This window comes from Oncorhynchus keta, chromosome 18 (assembly GCF_023373465.1).
Source record: "Oncorhynchus keta strain PuntledgeMale-10-30-2019 chromosome 18, Oket_V2, whole genome shotgun sequence".
NCBI classification, from domain to species: Eukaryota; Metazoa; Chordata; class Actinopteri; order Salmoniformes; family Salmonidae; genus Oncorhynchus; species Oncorhynchus keta.
Window position 1 is genome coordinate 46,465,196 of NC_068438.1, and position 19,310 is coordinate 46,484,505.

Below are 19,310 nucleotides of genomic sequence, written 5' to 3' on the forward strand. Positions count from 1 at the left end.
GAAAGGATTCCCACATGATAGAAGCCTGGTGAAAGGATTCCAACATGATAGAACCCTGGTGACAGGATTCCATCATGATAGAATCCTGGTGAAAGGATTCCAACATGATAGAACGCTGGTGAAAGGATTCCCACATAACAGCCGTTGTAGTCCTATGAAAGGAATCCCACATGACAGCCGTTGTAGTCCTATGAGGGGAATCCCACGGAATAGCCATTGAAGCCCGGTGAAAGGATTCCCACATGATAGCCATTGCCAGTCAAATAATTATTTCCAAGTTAGCACAGTGCATCTTCATCAATCACTCAACTTTGTTAAGACCAGCTTTATAAACGGGAGACCAAAAAATTCCCCTGGCCAACCAATCATGCTCCTTCACTCTTATGAATACTGCTCAACATTGATTCATTTATATGGAAAATATATTATGGCTTTAGATTGTGGCTTTAGATCAGTGCTTACATAACATGTGCTTTGCAGAGGAGGTGGACATCTGGCCACATGGCACAAATACTTTCAGGGGGCTCTGAACAATAAAATAAGCAGAGAGCAAACGGCAGCAGAAGACAGAATACATCGTTTTAGCACTACAAGCTGAGAAAACGTAACGCTCAGATTACATCATATTATAACATCAGGCATATGCTCGGGACAGATGAAAAGTCACGTCAAGGTTTGGACTAACGTTGAAGCCCATGAGTAACACAGAAAACTGTTTATAGGTTCCCTATAGTTTACCTGGCAAACTGCTTGTACGTTTCTGTCCATTTCATCAACCAGAAGCATAGCTTCAAAACAGAAAGAGACATACTGACAGTTATTGTGTTTCTGTTGTATGTACTGTATGTCCTGTAGGAGTTATAACTCTTGAAATGAGTATATTCTTAGTCTTTTTAGTAAACCACTGTTTTGTTTTTTTGTTGATTTTATTTTAGTCCATTACATTGATATTATGCTGTATACTGTAAATGCTGTGTAACATATTGACTCATTACTCTGTTGTGAAGTAGTGATTTTCCAAAGGTTTATGTTTTGGTCCTTTAACATGCGTTCCTTTCTGTCTGAAACAGGACTTGATTTGATTGGTTGGGCCTGGAAGAACGTTGCCATGAAACCGGACAAAGGCAGTCAGGCCCTTTTCTCCAGAGGTTAACATCTTCATCTGAAGGTTTCCTGACAAACTAAAAGCCGCTGGCAAAAACGAAGAGCAACACAATGCCTTTTTCTGAAAGGGCTACAGAGTGAGAACTCTTGTGCCACTTTATACAAGCAGTTTAATTCAGCCTTTCATTCTTTTTTTTAAATTATCCTAGCAAAATTTATTGTTGTTATAGATATTTTTTATTCAAAATAAGATCTAGATTTTATACATGATTCTCTCTTTTTTGACTATGTACAGAAGTGCAAGAAAGTCAACCTTCTTCACCTACAATGCTGTGAAAAAGTTTTTGCCTCTTTTAAAATATAAAATTCTCCACTTTTGCATATTTTTGTTACTGAATGTTATCAGATCTTCAACAAAAAAACTAATATTAGATCAAGAGAAACTGAGTGAACAAATATCACAATATTTACATATATATTTCATAGACAAAGTTATGTAACACCCAATGCCTCTGTGTGAAAAATGAATTTCCCCCTTACACTCAATAATTGGTTGTTCCACCTTTAGCTGCAATGACCAGGCTGTATCACATCCAGTCATGATTGGGAGTCCCATATGGCGGTGCACAATTGGCCCAGCATCGTCCGGGTTTGGCCGGGGTAGGCTGTCATTGTAAATAACAATTATTCTTCTTATGAACTGACATGCCTAGTTAAATAAAATAAAATATTTTTTTTTTACTTAAATAAAAATGACTCCAACCAAACACTTCCTGTAGTTGTTGATTAGTTTCTCACATCGCTGGGGAGGAAGTTTGGCCCACTCTCCTATGCAGAACTGCTTTAACTCAGCCACATTTGTGGGTTTTCAAGCAGGAACTGTCGTTTCAAGCCACAACATCTAAATTGTGATTAAGTCTGGACTAGGCCATTCCAAAACGTGTTGCTTTTTAGCCATTTTCATGTTGACTTGATTGTGTGTTTTGGATCATTGTCTTGCTGCAGGACCCAGCGTTTTCCATTATGACTGGTTAAAACCAAACACTGCATTCCACAGTAAGAACCTTATACCAATGGTCAAGCATGGTGGAGGTAGTGTGATGGTTTGGGGTCAGCATGGTGGTGGTAGTGTGATGGTTTGGGGTCAGCATGGTGGTGGTAGTGTGATGGTTTGGGGTCAGCATGGTGGTGGTAGTGTGATGGTTTGGGGTCAGCATGGTGGTGGTAGTGTGATGGTTTGGGGTCAGCATGGTGGAGGTAGTGTGATGGTTTGGGGTCAGCATGGTGGTGGTAGTGTGATGGTTTGGGGTCAGCATGGTGGTGGTAGTGTGATGGTTTGGGGTCAGCATGGTGGTGGTAGTGTGATGGTTTGGGGTCAGCATGGTGGAGGTAGTGTGATGGTTTGGGGTCAGCATGGTGGTGGTAGTGTGATGGTTTGGGGTCAGCATGGTGGTGGTAGTGTGATGGTTTGGGGTCAGCATGGTGGTGGTAGTGTGATGGTTTGGGGTCAGCATGGTGGTGGTAGTGTGATGGTTTGGGGTCAGCATGGTGGTGGTAGTGTGATGGTTTGGGGTCAGCATGGTGGTGGTAGTGTGATGGTTTGGGGTCAGCATGGTGGTGGTAGTGTGATGGTTTGGGGTCAGCATGGTGGTGGTAGTGTGATGGTTTGGGGTCAGCATGGTGGTGGTAGTGTGATGGTTTGGGGTCAGCATGGTGGTGGTAGTTTGATGGTTTGGGGATGCTTTGCTGCCTCAGGACCTGGACAACTTGCCTTAAAACTTATTTGGGATCGGTGTCCCTTCCTCGGGACGGTTGAGCTAACGTAGGCTAATCGCATTAGCATGAGGTTGAGCTAACGTAGGCTAATGCGATTAGCATGAGGTTATAACTAGCAAGAAAATTCCCCAGGACATAGACATATCTGATATTGGCAGAAGGCTTAAATTATTGTTCATCTGACTGCACTGTCCAATTTACAGTAGCTATTACAGTGAAAGAATACCATGCTATTGTTTGAGGAGAGTGCACAGTTTTGAACATGAAAAGTTATTAATGGAAGGAACCATTAATTCTGCTCCGTATCAGAGATTTCTTTAGGCAAATGTCAGGCCATCTGTCTGTAAGCTGACCATGAAGTGAGTGGGGTCATGCACCAAGACAATGATCCAAAACGCACAATTGTTTACATGAAAATGGTTAAAAAAAAAGCAACAAATTTGGACTAGTCGAAGTCCAGACCTAATCCCTATTGAGATGTTGTTGCCGGACTTGAAACGACAGTTAATGCTTGAAAACCCACAAATGTTGTTGAGTTAAAGTGGTCATTCATGAATGTAAGAGTGAAAATAGCTCCACAGCAACGTGAGGGACTGGTCAACAGCTACAGGAAGTGTTTGGTTGCAGTCATTGCAGCTAAAGGCCCAACCAGTCATTGCAGCTAAAGGCCCAACCAGTCATTGCAGCTAAAGGCCCAACCAGTCATTGCAGCTAAAGGCCCAACCAGTCATTGCAGCTAAAGGTGGCCCAACCAGTCATTGCAGCTAAAGGCCCAACCAGTCATTGCAGCTAAAGGCCCAACCAGTCATTGCAGCTAAAGGCCCAACCAGTCATTGCAGCTAAAGGCCCAACCAGTCATTGCAGCTAAAGGCCCAACCAGTCATTGCAGCTAAAGGCCCAACCAGTCATTGCAGGGCCCAACCAGTCATTGCAGCTAAAGGCCCAACCAGTCATTGCAGCTAAAGGCCCAACCAGTCATTGCAGTAAAGGCCCAACCAGTCATGAAAGGTGGCCCAACCAGTCATTGCAGCTAAAGGCCCAACCAGTCATCCTAAAGGCCCAACCAGTCATTGCAGCTAAAGGCCCAACCAGTCATTGCTTAAGGCCCAACCAGTCATTGCAGTAAAGGTGGCCCAACCAGTCATTGCAGCTAAAGGCCCAACCAGTCATTGCAGCTTAAGGTGGCCCAACCAGTCATTGCAGCTAAAGGCCCAACCAGTCATTGCAGCTAAGTAAAAGGTGGCCCAACCAGACCTAATGATCATTGCAGCTAAAGGCCCAACCAGTCATTGCAGCTAAAGGCCCAACCAGTCATTGCAGCTTAAGGCCCAACCAGTCATTGCAGCTAAAGGCCCAACCAGTCATTGCAGCTAAAGGCCCAACCAGTCATTGCAGCTAAAGGCCCAACCAGTCATTGCAGTAAATGGCCCAACCAGTCAATAAATGCCCAAAATTGCAGCTAAAGGCCCAACCAGTCATTCAGCTTAAGGCCCACCAGTCATTGAAAAGCCCAACCAGTCATTGCAGCTAAAGGCCCACCAGTCATTGCAGCTGTGGCCCAACCAGTCATTGCAGCTAAAGGCCCAACCAGTCATTTTGTCATTGCTAAAGGCCCAACCAGTCATTGCAGCTAAAGGTGGCCCAACCAGTCATTGCAGCTAAAGGCCCAACCAGTCATTGCAGCTAAAGGCCCAACCAGTCATTGCAGCTAAAGGCCCAACCAGTCATTGCAGCTAAAGGCCCAACCAGTCATTGCAGCTAAAGGCCCAACCAGTCATTGAGCGTGAAGGGGCAATTCCTTTTTCCACACAGGGGATTTGGGTGTTGCATAACTTTGTTAATGAAATAGAATAAGTATCCATTTTTGTTGTTATTTGTAAATGCAGGTTCTCTTTATCTAATATTAGGTTTTGGTTGAAGATCTGATAACATTCAGTATCAAATAAATGCAAAAATCGAGAAAATCAGAACGGGGGAAAATACTTTTCCACAGCCCTGTAGGTTTCCCCTTGTTTGTTTGTGGCTAAGTAAAGAGATCAGTGTGCGTACTCCATGCTCAACCTGCCTCCGACCTCTGACCTCAACTGCAACGCCCCCATAAGAGTGATCAAATATGCAGCTATATTTTCCACAGCCCTGTAGGTTTCCCCTTGTTTGTTTGTGGCTAAGTAAAGAGATCAGTGTGCGTACTCCATGCTCGACCTGCCTCCGACCCCTGACCTCAACTGCAACTAAGAGTGATCAAATATGCAGCTATATTTTCAACATGGCCTGACATCCAGGGAGATTACAAATATTCAAACAATAGTTACTATTTGAAGAGAATACAGTAGAAAATGTTTTTTTTTTTTTAAACCTACACATCGAAGAATGAGATTTTTTTATAATATTTGTTTCCTTATAAGACTAGTTACAAACCAGATGATCATTCAAATAATACTCCACTGTCAGTGAGCGTTGTCACAGCAAGCCTCACTCTCCTAGTATTTCCTCAGATACCCACACAAAATATCTTTGTTTCAAGGAACTCAAACAGACAAGAAATTAAAATAATTCTTAGAGTTCACAGAAAATAAAAATATCATTCAGTTTACAATCATAACACTACAGTAAATATTCAAATCAACATTACAGGTAATTTCAGAAAACTAAAATATGGTATGAAGAACACAAAACACACACATATTACCTACTATTCAGAATCCTACAAAAGTTACTGGTAAAATCTAGTTAGACAAAACTCCTTTAACTAAACATCAAAAATGTAATCCGTGCATTAAACAAAATGAAATAAGACATTCATCTTCTTGAAAAAAACAAACTCAACAAGAAATACATGTTTAGAGTGAAAGACAACAATCATATATACCACGAAAGCTTTGTGTGGCGACACAACAGCAAGGGTTAGGCAAGAGGACGATTTGAAATGGCTTGTTGCATTGTGCCGACCTCGTGGTGTTTTCTAAGGCTTTGGATGAGTAATACAATCAGGTCAAGCTCTTCCATTACCATGTCTTTTCATACAATGCAGAAGCATTAGGGTTTAAACCAAAAAAAACAATCTACACTCCCCCACGCTTCCATACACAAATTTACACTCACCCCCCTCTTGTCCATACACAACGTCATCTGTGATTTTGGCCCCACACATTTTCTGAACAGAGCTCCACTAGTGCACCCACATATGTCAACACAGAACACAGAAGAAAAATACCCCAAAAACATTTGCCTGTATCTATCCAAAAGCATCCATACGATCACACATTAAAATACACGTAATGTGTTTTCACAAGTTCTCTCACATATCATAGACCATATAAACTGCACTTAATAAAACATACAATTTTTAAAAAAATCATTAAATGAATTATAATAAAATGAAAACCACACCATGTTAGAAACAACTCAACCATAAGCCACCCTGTAACTCTTGGAAAGTGCTCCTCACTCCACTCAGCGGTTTGGTTTATCACGCAACTTTCAGTAGTTCTTCATTCTATCCTTCCTTTTGAACAGTCTCCACCCCTTCTTCGTCACAAGTGAGACTTTTGGCATAATATTGGGTCCCGGGCCAAAGCCCCATGCATTAAGCCTTTCCAGTCTATAGCCTTTATACCCAGAGACAGAGAGGACCAGGTCCTAACAGAACCAACTAGAGTCTATAGCCTTTATACCCAGAAACAGAGAGGACCAGGTCCTAACAGAACCAACTAGAGTCTATAGCCTTTATACCCAGAGACAGAGAGGACCAGGTCCTAACAGAACCAACTAGAGTCTATAGCCTTTATACCCAGAGACAGAGAGGACCAGGTCCTAACAGAACCAACTAGAGTCTATAGCCTTTATACCCAGAGACAGAGAGGACCAGGTCCTAACAGAACCAACTAGAGTCTATAGCCTTTATACCCAGAGACAGAGAGGACCAGGTCCTAACAGAACCAACGAGAGTCTATAGCCTTTATACCCAGAGACAGAGAGGACCAGGTCCTAACAGAACCAACGAGAGTCTATAGACTTTATACCCAGAGACAGAGAGGACCAGGTCCTAACAGAACCAACGAGAGTCTATAGACTTTATACCCAGAGACAGAGAGGACCAGGTCCTAACAGAACCAACGAGAGTCTATAGACTTTATACCCAGAGACAGAGAGGACCAGGTCCTAACAGAACCAACTAGAGTCTATAGACTTTATACCCAGAGACAGAGAGGACCAGGTCCTAACAGAACCAACTAGAGTCTATAGACTTTATACCCAGAGACAGAGAGGACCAGGTCCTAACAGAACCAACGAGAGTCTATAGACTTTATACCCAGAGACAGAGAGGACCAGGTCCTAACAGAACCAACGAGAGTCTATAGCCTTTATACCCAGAGACAGAGAGGACCAGGTCCTAACAGAACCAACGAGAGTCTATAGACTTTATACCCAGAGACAGAGAGGACCAGGTCCTAACAGAACCAACGAGAGTCTATAGACTTTATACCCAGAGACAGAGAGGACCAGGTCCTAACAGAACCAACGAGAGTCTATAGACTTTATACCCAGAGACAGAGAGGACCAGGTCCTAACAGAACCAACGAGAGTCTATAGACTTTATACCCAGAGACAGAGAGGACCAGGTCCTAACAGAACCAACTAGAGTCTATAGCCTTTATACCCAGAGACAGAGAGGACCGGGTCCTAACAGAACCAACTAGAGTCTATAGACTTTATACCCAGAGACAGAGAGGACTGGGTCCTAACAGAACCAACTAGAGTCTATAGACTTTATACCCAGAGACAGAGAGGACCAGGTCCTAACAGAACCAACTCGAGTCTATAGCCTTTATACCCAGAGACAGAGAGGACCAGGTCCTAACAGAACCAACTAGAGTCTATAGCCTTTATACCCAGAGAGGACTGGGTCCTAACAGAACCAACTAGATTCAATAGACTTTATACCCAGAGACAGAGAGGACCATGTCCTAACAGAACCAACTAGAGTCTATAGACTTTATACCCAGAGAGGACTGGGTCCTAACAGAACCAACTAGATTCAATAGACTTTCTACCCAGAGACAGAGCGGACCAGGTCCTAACAGAACCAACTAGAGTCTATAGACTTTATACCCAGAGACAGAGAGGACCAGGTCCTAACAGAACCAACTAGAGTCTATAGACTTTATACCCAGAGACAGAGAGGACTGGGTCCTAACAGAACCAACTAGAGTCTATAGTCTTTATACCCAGAGACAGAGAGGACTGGGTCCTCACAGAACCAACTAGAGTCTATAGACTTTATACCCAGAGAGGACTGGGTCCTAACAGAACCAACTAGAGTCTATAGACGTTATACCCAGAGACAGAGAGGACCAGGTCCTAACAGAACCAACTAGAGTCTATAGCCTTTATACCCAGAGACAGAGAGGACCAGGTCCTAACAGAACCAACTAGAGTCTATAAACGTTATACCCAGAGACAGAGAGGACTGGGTCCTAAAAGAACCAATACCCCTTCTCTGTCTGACTCACACCGTGGAATCTAAGGTCAAGGCAAATGAAAAGAAGACCAACAGAAGACCAGAGGTAACCCAAACAACCTAAGGTGGGTAACTGCGTACCCAAGAGGCAAAGACCATGAATGGTTCATCTGTTAATGACGTCAAACTGTAGACAAACATTCACGGAACAAGGACACGAGAGACATTAGAAACTTTGAAGGCGTTCCCCAGGTTAACACTGTAACATGGCTATAATGACCGAATAAAACTCAATGTTTTTGGGGATATACGTACATAGTCTATGGCACTTTAAGTGGAGCTTGCAACTTATCTAGTAAAGCTGGGATGGGCTTTAAGTGGAGCTTGCAACATATATAGTAAAGCTGGGATGGGTTTTAAGTGGAGCTAGCAACATATCTAGTAAAGCTGGGATGGGCTTTAAGTGGAGCTTGCAACATATATAGTAAAGCTGGGATGGGTTTTAAGTGGAGCTTGCAACTTATCTAGTAAAGCTGGGATGGGCTTTAAGTGGAGCTTGCAACATATCTAGTAAAGCTGGGATGGGTTTTAAGTGGAGCTTGCAACATATCTAGTAAAGCTGGGATGGGTTTTAAGTGGAGCTTGCAACATATCTAGTAAAGCTGGGATGGGTTTTAAGTGGAGCTTGCAACTTATCTAGTAAAGCTGGGATGGGTTTTAAGTGGAGCTTGCAACATATCTAGTAAAGCTGGGATGGGCAACATATTTAAAGCTGGATGGGTTTTAAGTGGAGCTTGCAACTTATCTAGTAAAGCTGGGATGGGTTTTAAGTGGAGCTAGCAACTTATCTAGTAAAGCTGGGATGGGTTTTAAGTGGAGCTTGCAACATATCTAGTAAAGCTGGGATGGGTTTTAAGTGGAGCTTGCAACATATCTAGTAAAGCTGGGATGGGTTTTAAGTGGAGCTTGCAACATATCTAGTAAAGCTGGGATGGGTTTTAAGTGGAGCTTGCAACTTATCTAGTAAAGCTGGGATGGGTTTTAAGTGGAGCTAGCAACTTATCTAGTAAAGCTGGGATGGGTTTTAAGTGGAGCTTGCAACATATCTAGTAAAGCTGGGATGGGTTTTAAGTGGAGCTGCAACTTATCTAGTAAAGCTGGGATGGGTTTTAAGTGGAGCTTGCAACATATCTAGTAAAGCTGGGATGGGTTTTAAGTGGAGCTTGCAAATCATATCTAGTAAAGCTGGGATGGGTTTTAAGTGGAGCTTGCAACATATCTAGTAAAGCTGGGATGGGTTTTAAGTGAGCTGAGCTTGCAACTTATCTAGTAACGCTGGGATGGGTTTTAAGTGGAGCTTGCAACATATCTAGTAAAGCTGGGATGGGTTTTAAGTGGAGCTAGCAACTTATCTAGTAAAGCTGGGATGGGTTTTAAGTGGAGCTTGCAACTTATCTAGTAAAGCTGGGATGGGTTTTAAGTGGAGCTTGCAACATATCTAGTAAAGCTGGGATGGGTTTTAAGTGGAGCTTGCAACATATCTAGTAAAGCTGGGATGGGTTTTAAGTGGAGCTTGCAACATATCTAGTAAAGCTGGGATGGGTTTTAAGTGGAGCTAGCAACATATCTAAAGCAACTTATCTAGTAAAGCTGGGATGGGTTTTAAGTGGAGCTTGCAACATATCTAGTAAAGCTGGGATGGGTTTTAAGTGGAGCTAGCAACTTATCTAGTAAAGCTGGGATGGGTTTTAAGTGGAGCTTGCAACTTATCTAGTAAAGCTGGGATGGGTTTTAAGTGGAGCTTGCAACATATCTAGTAAAGCTGGGATGGGTTTTAAGTGGAGCTTGCAACATATCTAGTAAAGCTGGGATGGGTTTTAAGTGGAGCTTGCAACATATCTAGTAAAGCTGGGATGGGTTTTAAGTGGAGCTTGCAACATATCTAGTAAAGCTGGGATGGGTTTTAAGTGGAGCTTGCAACATATCTAGTAAAGCTGGGATGGGTTTTAAGTGGAGCTTGCAACATATCTAGTAAAGCTGGGATGGGTTTTAAGTGGAGCTTGCAACTTATCTAGTAACGCTGGGATGGGCTTTAAGTGGAGCTTGCAACTTATCTAGTAAAGCTGGGATGGGTTTTAAAACACAAAGGTGTACTAAACCCACAACATTCAGCTGTCCTTATGGCGCCAAGCCCACTAACCCATTTCAACCAAGTTGGTCTGGTAAAGAACCAGATCATCTACAAACAAGCCATGCACAATTCTTTCAGTCTAATATGGCAATTAGTTACTATTCCTCGTCATTTCCCCTTCTTGTTTAAAATACAAGGTGCAACTTTGTTTTGTGTAAACCATGAAAAAATCATATAAATTAAAGAAAAACAAACTGAAAATAACATAAAAGAGAGTCTTGGTCTGCTGCCATACCAAACTAGTGGCTGTGACTATCTCCTCATGTTGACATTCAAAGTGTGTCCGGTGTTTTAATGGATGACGCCTCCACAGATATAAAGGCAGGCTGTAATGTTCTGTAGATGACATAGTTCCTCTCTGTGTAGGAGGTGCTGTTGTCCGTATGGTGTGTGTAGAATACACATGTTCACCACCTTATGACAAACTAGATCTCTTTGAGTAGCATGCATGTCAGAACCACTACAGTTTACAGGTGGTTGGAGTCTCCTGGTGTTCTGGATGTTACAGGCATAGACATAGAATCTATTCTAAAGATTCTATGTCTATGCTTACAGGCATAGACATAGAATCTATTCTAAATATTCTATTTCTGTGGTTACAGGCATGAAGGGTGAACTGTTGTCTGGGGCGGATGGAACACCAGCACACTCCAGTTTCATCTGCAGGAGAAAACAATAGAACAGAATACAAAATAAAATAACCAATTAGAGAAGAATAGAAGAACCAATCAAAAGAGATTGCATAGACATAATGACATACAGATGTAGGATCCAAATGTGATCACCCGCACAGCAGAAAATGCAAACGTGTAGTATGTTCAAGGTTTTAAAAAAGGCTTCTAAAATTTGCAATTTCAAAAAGTGTATCAAACCCCTTACAAAAAAAAATGTCATTAATTATAATCCACACAATAATAAAAAATGTTCTGTTGCTGCGAGAATATTTTTTCTGCCGTGAGAAAGGGGTCAAGTTAAGAACCTACATTGGTATGAAAATGAGTCTTACTGTTCTCGTAGAGACTTCTACATCTGAGTTACATACTTGTGACTCGTAAGATGATCTGTAGATATTATTGGAATCTGGGGAAGAACACGAGAGAAGACAGACAACAACCCTTACTGTAAATGTCGCTTTTACAACACAACTCTCAATGGACCAGTTTCATTTTTCTTTCATCACTTACAGACGGTGCCAAATTCACTATCAATCATATTTTAAACGAACGCAAAACAATTTGCGTTACAAATAAAACAACACTGAGGCGGAAACGACGCCGTCATTTTCCTGAATGTTCTAAGTGTGTTTAAAAGTTAGTAATCCGTTACCATGGCATCCATCCTCCTCTTCTGATGACCATTCATTGCAATTCAATAGAGTGGTCATAAGTACCAATGGGATGGAGGACACAGCCTATAGCACAGTACTCTCAAAACATCACCCGGAAGTGACGTACCTCCATCACAAGTAGTGGACAGAGAGAGGAAGCGGAAGAGGGGCAAACCTGATTGGCTGTTGCGGTTGCAAAGGGAACACTTGTGGCAGAGGAGTTGGCTGCAGACACAGTGGCGGGCGTAGCACCGTGCATCATGGGTACTTTAGGGAGAGAAAGATCACACAGACAAATGAACTGGAGCAGACCCGAGGTGTCGTTCTATTATAAAGGTTACTGGGTAAGTATTTATTTATAGCTCTTCCTCTAACCACTTATAAACCTATCGTGTTGATGTTGTCCATTAGAAAAGCATTTCTTTGTGTATTTCTTACTACCTATAAATAGGATCTAGTGCCATGGATACAATATTCTAAGCTGACCTTTAGATAAGGTGTTAGCTGACAGGGTAACTGAGGTTTGGGATGAGGGCCAGGACAATGAGTAGATCAGAGTGAGTTATTACAGCCACAAGCTACAGTGCCTTCAGAAAGTATTCATACCCCTTCACTTGTTTTGTTGTGTTACAGCCTGAATTTAAAATGAATTCAATTGATAATTTGTGTCACTGATCTACACACCCTATACCCTATAATGTAAAAGTGGAATTGTGCTTGTAGTCATTTTTTTTAAATGAATAAAAAAATTAAACGCTCAAATGTCTTGAGTCAATAAGTATTGAACCCCTTTGTTATGGCAAATCCTAAATACATTCAGGAATTAAAATGTGCTTAACAAATACATTTTTAATTTGAATTTAACCTCTATTTATCTAGGCTAGTCAGTTAATAACAAATTCTGATTTACAATGATGGCCTACTCCGGCCAAACCCCGACGATGCTGGGCTAATTGTGCGCCGCCCATGGGACTCCCAATCACAGCCGGATGTGATACAGCCGGGATTCAAATCAGGTACTATAGTGACGCCTCTTGCACTGAGATGCAGTGCCTTAGACCGCTGCACCACTCGGGAGCATAATAAGTTGCATGGATTCATTCCGTGTTCAATAATAGTGGCTAACATCCTCCTCCGTCTCTGTACCCCACACACACAATTATCTGTAAGGTCCCTCAGTTGAGCAGTGAACTTCATGTTCAGATTCAACCACAATAACCAGGGAGGTTTTTCAATTCCTCGCAAAGTAGCGCACCGATTAAAAATAAAAAAAGCAGATGCAGAATATCGCTTTGAGAATGGTTAAGTTATTAGTTAGACTTTGGTGTCCTTCCTAACTCAGTTGCCGGAGAGGAAGGAAATTGCTCAGAGATTTCACCATGAGGCCAATGGTGACTTGAAAACAGTTACGGAGTTTAATGATTGTGATAAGAGGAAACTCAGGATGGATCAACAACATTGCAGTTACTCCACAATACTAACCTAAATGACAGAGTGAAAAGAAGGAATCCTGTACAGAATAAGACTATTCCAAAACTTGCATCCTGTTTGCAACAAGGCACTTAAATACTGCAACAAATGTGGCTAGGAAAATAACTTTTTGTCCTGAATACAAAGCGTTATGTTTGGGGGAAATCCAACACAACATGGGGTATGAATACATTCTGAAGGCACTGTATGTGGCACATCATATGACAGACAAACATCAGCAACGTGACATCAGCAACGTGACATCAGCAACGTGACATCAGCAACGTGACATTAGCAACGTGACATCAGCAACGTGACATCAGCAACGTGACATCAGCAACGTGACATCAGCAACGTGACATCAGCAACGTGACATCAGCAACGTGACATCAGCAACGTGACATTAGCAACGTGACATCAGCAACGTGACATCAGCAACGTGACATCAGCAACGTGACATCAGCAACGTGACATCAGCAACGTGACATCATGCATAGCGAGAGTGGCGATATTCAACAGGGGTGACACACAGGGAAACAGGTGAAACAACAGTAACACTTTACTTGACACTCACATTGTCATAACCATGTCATAATATGTCATAACAGCTGACATAACATGACATAACCTGTCATAATAGGGCCATAACACCGTCATGACCCATATATTTATACCTGTTGTGACATATATAGAATTATTTTATGGTTGGTTATGACAGCGACATAAGAGTCATTTATTATAATTATAATTTTCCCTGATAAAAAGTTTCCTTTCCTCTGAACGTTTGTTTCATTAAATCCTTAGTTGTTGTTGTCATGAATTCTGTACAGTTATTTTTTTTAAATGCGCCGCCGACCTTGGTCTAATAACCCTCACCAAGGACCCCACTGGACTGAGGGGCAGCTCGGGACTGAGGTGGAAGCTCGGGACTGAGGGGAAGCTCGGGACTGAGGGGAAGCTCGGGACTGGGGGGGAGCTCGGGACTGAGGGGGAGCTCGGGACTGAGGGGAAGCTCGGGACTGAGGGGAAGCTCAGGACTGAGGGGAAGCTCAGGGCTGAGGGGAAGTCCAGGACTGTGGGGAAGCCCGGGACTGAGGGGAAGCCTGGGACTGAGGGGAAGCCCAGTACTGAGGGGAAGCCCAGTACTGAGAGGAAGCCCAGTACTGAGAGGAAGCTCAGGCAGGTAGTTGGCTCCGGCAGATCCTGGCTGGCTGGCGGATCTGGAAGAGTCTGGTTGACTGGCAGATCTGGAAGAGTCTGGTTGACTGGCAGATCTGGAAGAGTCTGGTTGACTGGCAGATCTGGAAGAATCTGGTTTACTGGCAGATCTGGAAGATCATGGCTGACTGGCGGATCTAGCTGCTCTGGCTGCTCCATGCAGACTGGCAGCTCTGGCTGCTCCATGCAGATTGGCAGCTCTTGCTGCTCCATGCAGACTGGCAGCTCTGGCTGCTCCATGCAGACTGGCAGATCTGGCTGCTCCATGCAGACTGGCAGCTCTGGCTGCTCCATGCAGACTGGCAGCTCTGGCTGCTCCATGCAGGCTGGCAGCTCTGGCTACGCTAAACAGGCAGGAGACTCCAGCAGCGCAGGAGAGGAGGAAAGCTCTGGCTGCGCTAAACAGGCGGGAGACTCCGGCGGCGCAGGAGAGGAGGAAAGCTCTGGCTGCGCTAAACAGGCGGGAGACTCCGGCGGCGCAGGAGAGGAGGAAAGCGCTGGCTGCGCTGAACAGGCGGGAGGCTCCGACAGCGCTAGAGAGAAGGAAGGCTCTGGCTGTGCTGAACAGGCGAGGCGCACTGAAGGCCTGGTGCGTGGTGCTGGAACTGGTGGTACTGGACCGAGGACACGCACAGGAAGCCTGGTGCGGGGAGCTGCCACCGGAGGACTGGTGTGTGGAGGTGGCTCTGGATAGACCGGACTGTGCAGGCGCACTGGAGCTCTTGAGCACCAAGCCTGCCCACCCTTACCTGGCTCAATGCCCACTCTAGCCCGGCCAATACGAATAGCTGGTTTGTACCGCACCGGGCTATGCACCCACACTGGAGACACCTTGCGCTCCATAGCATAACACGGTGCCTGCCCAGTCTCTCTAGCCCCCCGGTAAGCACAGGGAGTTTGCGCAGGTCTCCTACCTGGCATAGCCATACTCCATGTGAGCCCCTCCCAATACATTTTTGGGGCTGACTCTCAGGCTTCCATCTGCGTCGCCGTGCTGCCTCTTCATACCAGCGCCTCTCCGCATTTTCCGCCTCCAGTTCTTCTTTGGGGCGTCGATATTCACCAGGCTGTGCCAAGGGTCCTTTTCCGTCCAATATCTCCTCCCAAGTCCAGAAGTCCTTTGATCGCTGCTCCTCACGATTAACAGGGGGAGTTGGCTCAGGTCTGAACCCTGACTCTACCACACTCTCCCTGAGCCTCCACCCAATACATTTTTGGGGCTGACTTTCGGGTTTCCTTGCCAACCGTGTTCCCTCGTAACGTCGGCTCCTCTCTCCGGCTGCCTCTGCTCTCCTAATTGCCTCCACCTGTTCCCATGGGAGCCGATCTCTTCCAGCCAGTATCTCCTCCCAAGTGTAACAACCCTTGCCATCCAAAACGTCTTCCCATGTCCATTCCTCCTTTCGCTGCTTCTGCTGTCGCTGCCTGTTACCACGCTGCTTGGTCCGGGTGTGGTGGGTGATTCTGTAACGGCGTTCGTCTGTTGAAAGAGAGTCGGACCAAAATGCGGCGTGGTGGTTACTCATGTTCTTTAATGAAATATTTACGATACATGAAATAACAAATATATACAAAACAACAAACGAAACGCGAAAAAACTATACAGCCTATCTTGTGACTACAAACACAGAGACAGGAACAATCACCCACAAAACACACAGTGAAACCCAGGCTACCTAAATATGGTTCCCAATCAGAGACAACGGGAATCACCTGACTCTGATTGAGAACCGCCTCAGGCAGCCAAGCCTATGCTCGACACCCCTACTCAGCCGCAATCCCAATGCCTACAAAACCCCAATACGAAACACAACAAAATAAACCCATGTCACACTCTGGCCTGACCAAATATATAACGAAAACACAAAATACTAAGACCAAGGCGTGACACTGTCATGAAGCATTATGACCATCCTGTGTCACTTTACTTGGACTAAGAAAATACACTTTATGACACTGTCAAGAAGCATTATGACATCATAATCATATCAGCCAGATAGTCCTATCACGTACATGCCCTTATATCAGTCATCAGTCACAAAGAGGGTGTCTTGTCCTGCTCCTGAAATCTGCTCCTGCATTCATCCCAGTCATCAGCAACAGAGCATTGGGGTAGGTGCATGTCTGACATCAATGTGTGCACAATTACACTGATAATTGAATGTGGTCCATTTCAGAAAATGTTATATAACATAAACATACTGTTGACATGTAGGCTGTGGTGTAATGGAATGTTTGGCCTTGTGTGGTAGGTTTTGTGTGTTTTTACACACTTATGTAGGTGTCACAACTAGCCATAAAATAACACAATATATGTCAGAACAGGTTATGACCATACTATAACAGGTTATGAAAAGTTATGTCAGCAGTTATGACATATTAGGACATAGTTATGACCGTGTCATTACATGTTATATGATGCTGGGGGTCAAGTAAACTGTTACTGTAACAACTAGCCTACAGTAAAAAAACAACAACATGCACTTCAAAATGTTTCATACTTAATTCATATTTCATCTTATAACTGAACCACCAGCACCACCATCATCACCAATAAGATAATAATACTACAACTAACCCTGTCTGCAACCCACAGTCTGTCCCAATCCAGTCCAGTCCCACTCTGTCAGGGCATGAAATACAAAATTAAATTCTTTGTATTTTTTCTCTCCAAGCAGTGAATCTAAATGTTAATTAGATGTAATTCTATTACAAATCATTTCCTGGTTAACAATTCCTCTGAATTAACATTTTTTAAACACAAATAATGCAACAAAATACAGTTTCTAACTATGAAAATATTTTTCTCCCTGACAGACAAGGATTGTCTCGACGGTCAAGAATCCCCGCTCTATATTTATTGACAGCAGTTGAAAGAGTGCTTCAAGACTTTGTGCCACATCTCACCAAAACAACGTCCCTGTCTCTTTTCCATCATCAGGCAACACCTGGCCTAGTGACAACTAAATCCTTCATACTGTATTGCTTCCTTCGTACTGTATTGCTTCCTTCATACTGTATTGTCTTCATTGCAGACACAAGACAGGGAAGATAATATAACAATATTTGTATTAACGTGTTTCATTTTTCATTGTTTTATTATCTTATGAAAGCTGCACTGCAATGGTAAGGGTAGTCAACAACACATCTGCCATGCTGATCATCAATACAGGGGCCCCTCAGGGGTACGTGCTTCGTCCCCTCCTGTACTCCTTGTTCACCCATGACTATGTGGCCATGCATGACTCTAACACCATCACCAACCTATAGGGAGAAGGTCAGAGACCTGGCAGTGTGGTACCAGGACAACAACCTCTCCCTCAACGTGAGCAAGACAAAGGAGATGACCGTGGACTACAGGAAAAGGATTGCTGAACATGCTGCCATTCACATCAACGGGGCTGTAGTTGAGCGGGTCGAGAGTTTCAAGTTCCTTGATGTTCACATCACCAACAAACTATCATGGTCCAAACACGCTACAGAGGGTAATGCATACGGCCCAGCTTCCTGTAATCCAGGACCAATATACTAGGTGGTGTCAGAGGAAGGCCCCAAATATTGTCGAAGACTCCAGTCACTCTAGTCTATTCCCTCCCATTTACACAGCTGCTACTTGCTGTTTATTATCTATGCATAGGCACTTTACTCCTACCGACATGTACAAATTAACTCGACTAACCTGTTTATTATCTATGCATAGGCACTTTACTCCTACCTACATGTACAAATTAACTCGACTAACCTGTATCCCTGTACATTGACTCAGTACAGGTACTGGTATCTTTTATTGTTTTACTTCTGATTTATTTTTATGAATTGCTTAAGTTTATTTAGTAAATATTTCTTATCTTAAGTCTATTTTCTTAAAACTGCATTGTTTGTTAATAAGGGCTTGTAAGTAAGTATTTGTATGTGTAAATAAAATCTATCTATCTCTTTATGAAGGGAAAGAGACGAGGATATGAAGCTACTTTAGACTTCTGAGAGGCCCCCTTGGTCTCAGAGTGGAAAATGGCCGCCCTGATGGCATGAGATGGAATGTGAGGGACTGAAATGGCTGAACGGTAATCAGGAAGGAAAGCTGGCACCTACCAACACTTGTTGCAGGTGTCATGCACAATATCGAGCCTGCCCATCATGCATTGCAACAGGAAGTGGATTGGAAAAGGAGATGGAGAGAAGAAATCAACACAACCCATTACAAGACAGTGTCCACAGAGGTAGGGAGTGTTGTTATGGTTACAGAGTATACAGTACATTAAAACGCATCACACAGGTAACACATCAACTACCATACAGTGAAGAAAGACATGTTTTTTTTGTTTTACCTTTATTTAACTAGGCAAGCCAGTTAAGAACAAATTCGGGCGGAGTGACACATCTTGCACTGAGATACAGTGTCTTAGACCGCTGCACCACTCTGGAGCCACTCTACTGGCATTAATCATTCATGAATGATAATCATTACTGTTAACAATGGTCACTCTTTACAGATAGAATCATGGTCGGTACTAAATGCACACAAACACACAGAGAGCTAGACCGTAAAGCACACAGACAGATGTCGTGTGTTTGATGTGTGTTTCAGTAGCTATGATAATGTTGCTTATAAACACTATTGACCTACGTTTCAGCACCAGGCATCCAGGGGAAAAGTAAGTCTTAATAAAAAGGGAAAAAGGAGAATGACTAGTCACATCAGCCAATAACTTTCTCCAAGATCAATGACAAGCCTGGAAACTGTCTCTCTTGTAATACTCCTC

General features: G+C 43.5%; 1 protein-coding gene and 1 long non-coding RNA gene across 18 annotated transcripts in view; one reads left to right on the forward strand and one right to left on the reverse strand.

Moving 5' to 3' along the window:
* Positions 1-6,366: 6,366 nt before the first annotated feature.
* Positions 6,367-9,084, forward strand: LOC127908850 (uncharacterized). Of its 17 annotated transcripts, none has more exons than XR_008068718.1 (5): positions 6,406-6,516; positions 6,575-7,038; positions 7,155-7,502; positions 7,955-8,070; positions 8,239-9,084. It is a non-coding gene; the product is annotated as an uncharacterized LOC127908850 (long non-coding RNA). The 17 variants fall into 17 exon arrangements; XR_008068726.1 differs by having other exon boundaries at positions 8,297-9,084; XR_008068728.1 differs by lacking the exon at positions 8,239-9,084 and having other exon boundaries at positions 6,367-6,516; positions 6,807-7,038; positions 7,955-8,230.
* A 909-nt stretch (positions 9,085-9,993) lies between these two features.
* Positions 9,994-19,310, reverse strand: part of LOC118382647 (muscleblind-like protein 1) — a 185,046-nt gene continuing 175,729 nt past the window's right edge. The window contains 3 exon segments of the mRNA XM_052468603.1: positions 9,994-11,192; positions 11,539-11,612; positions 12,035-12,126. Coding sequence (XP_052324563.1) covers positions 11,556-11,612; positions 12,035-12,126 — 149 coding nt within the window. The 3' untranslated portion in view covers positions 9,994-11,192; positions 11,539-11,555.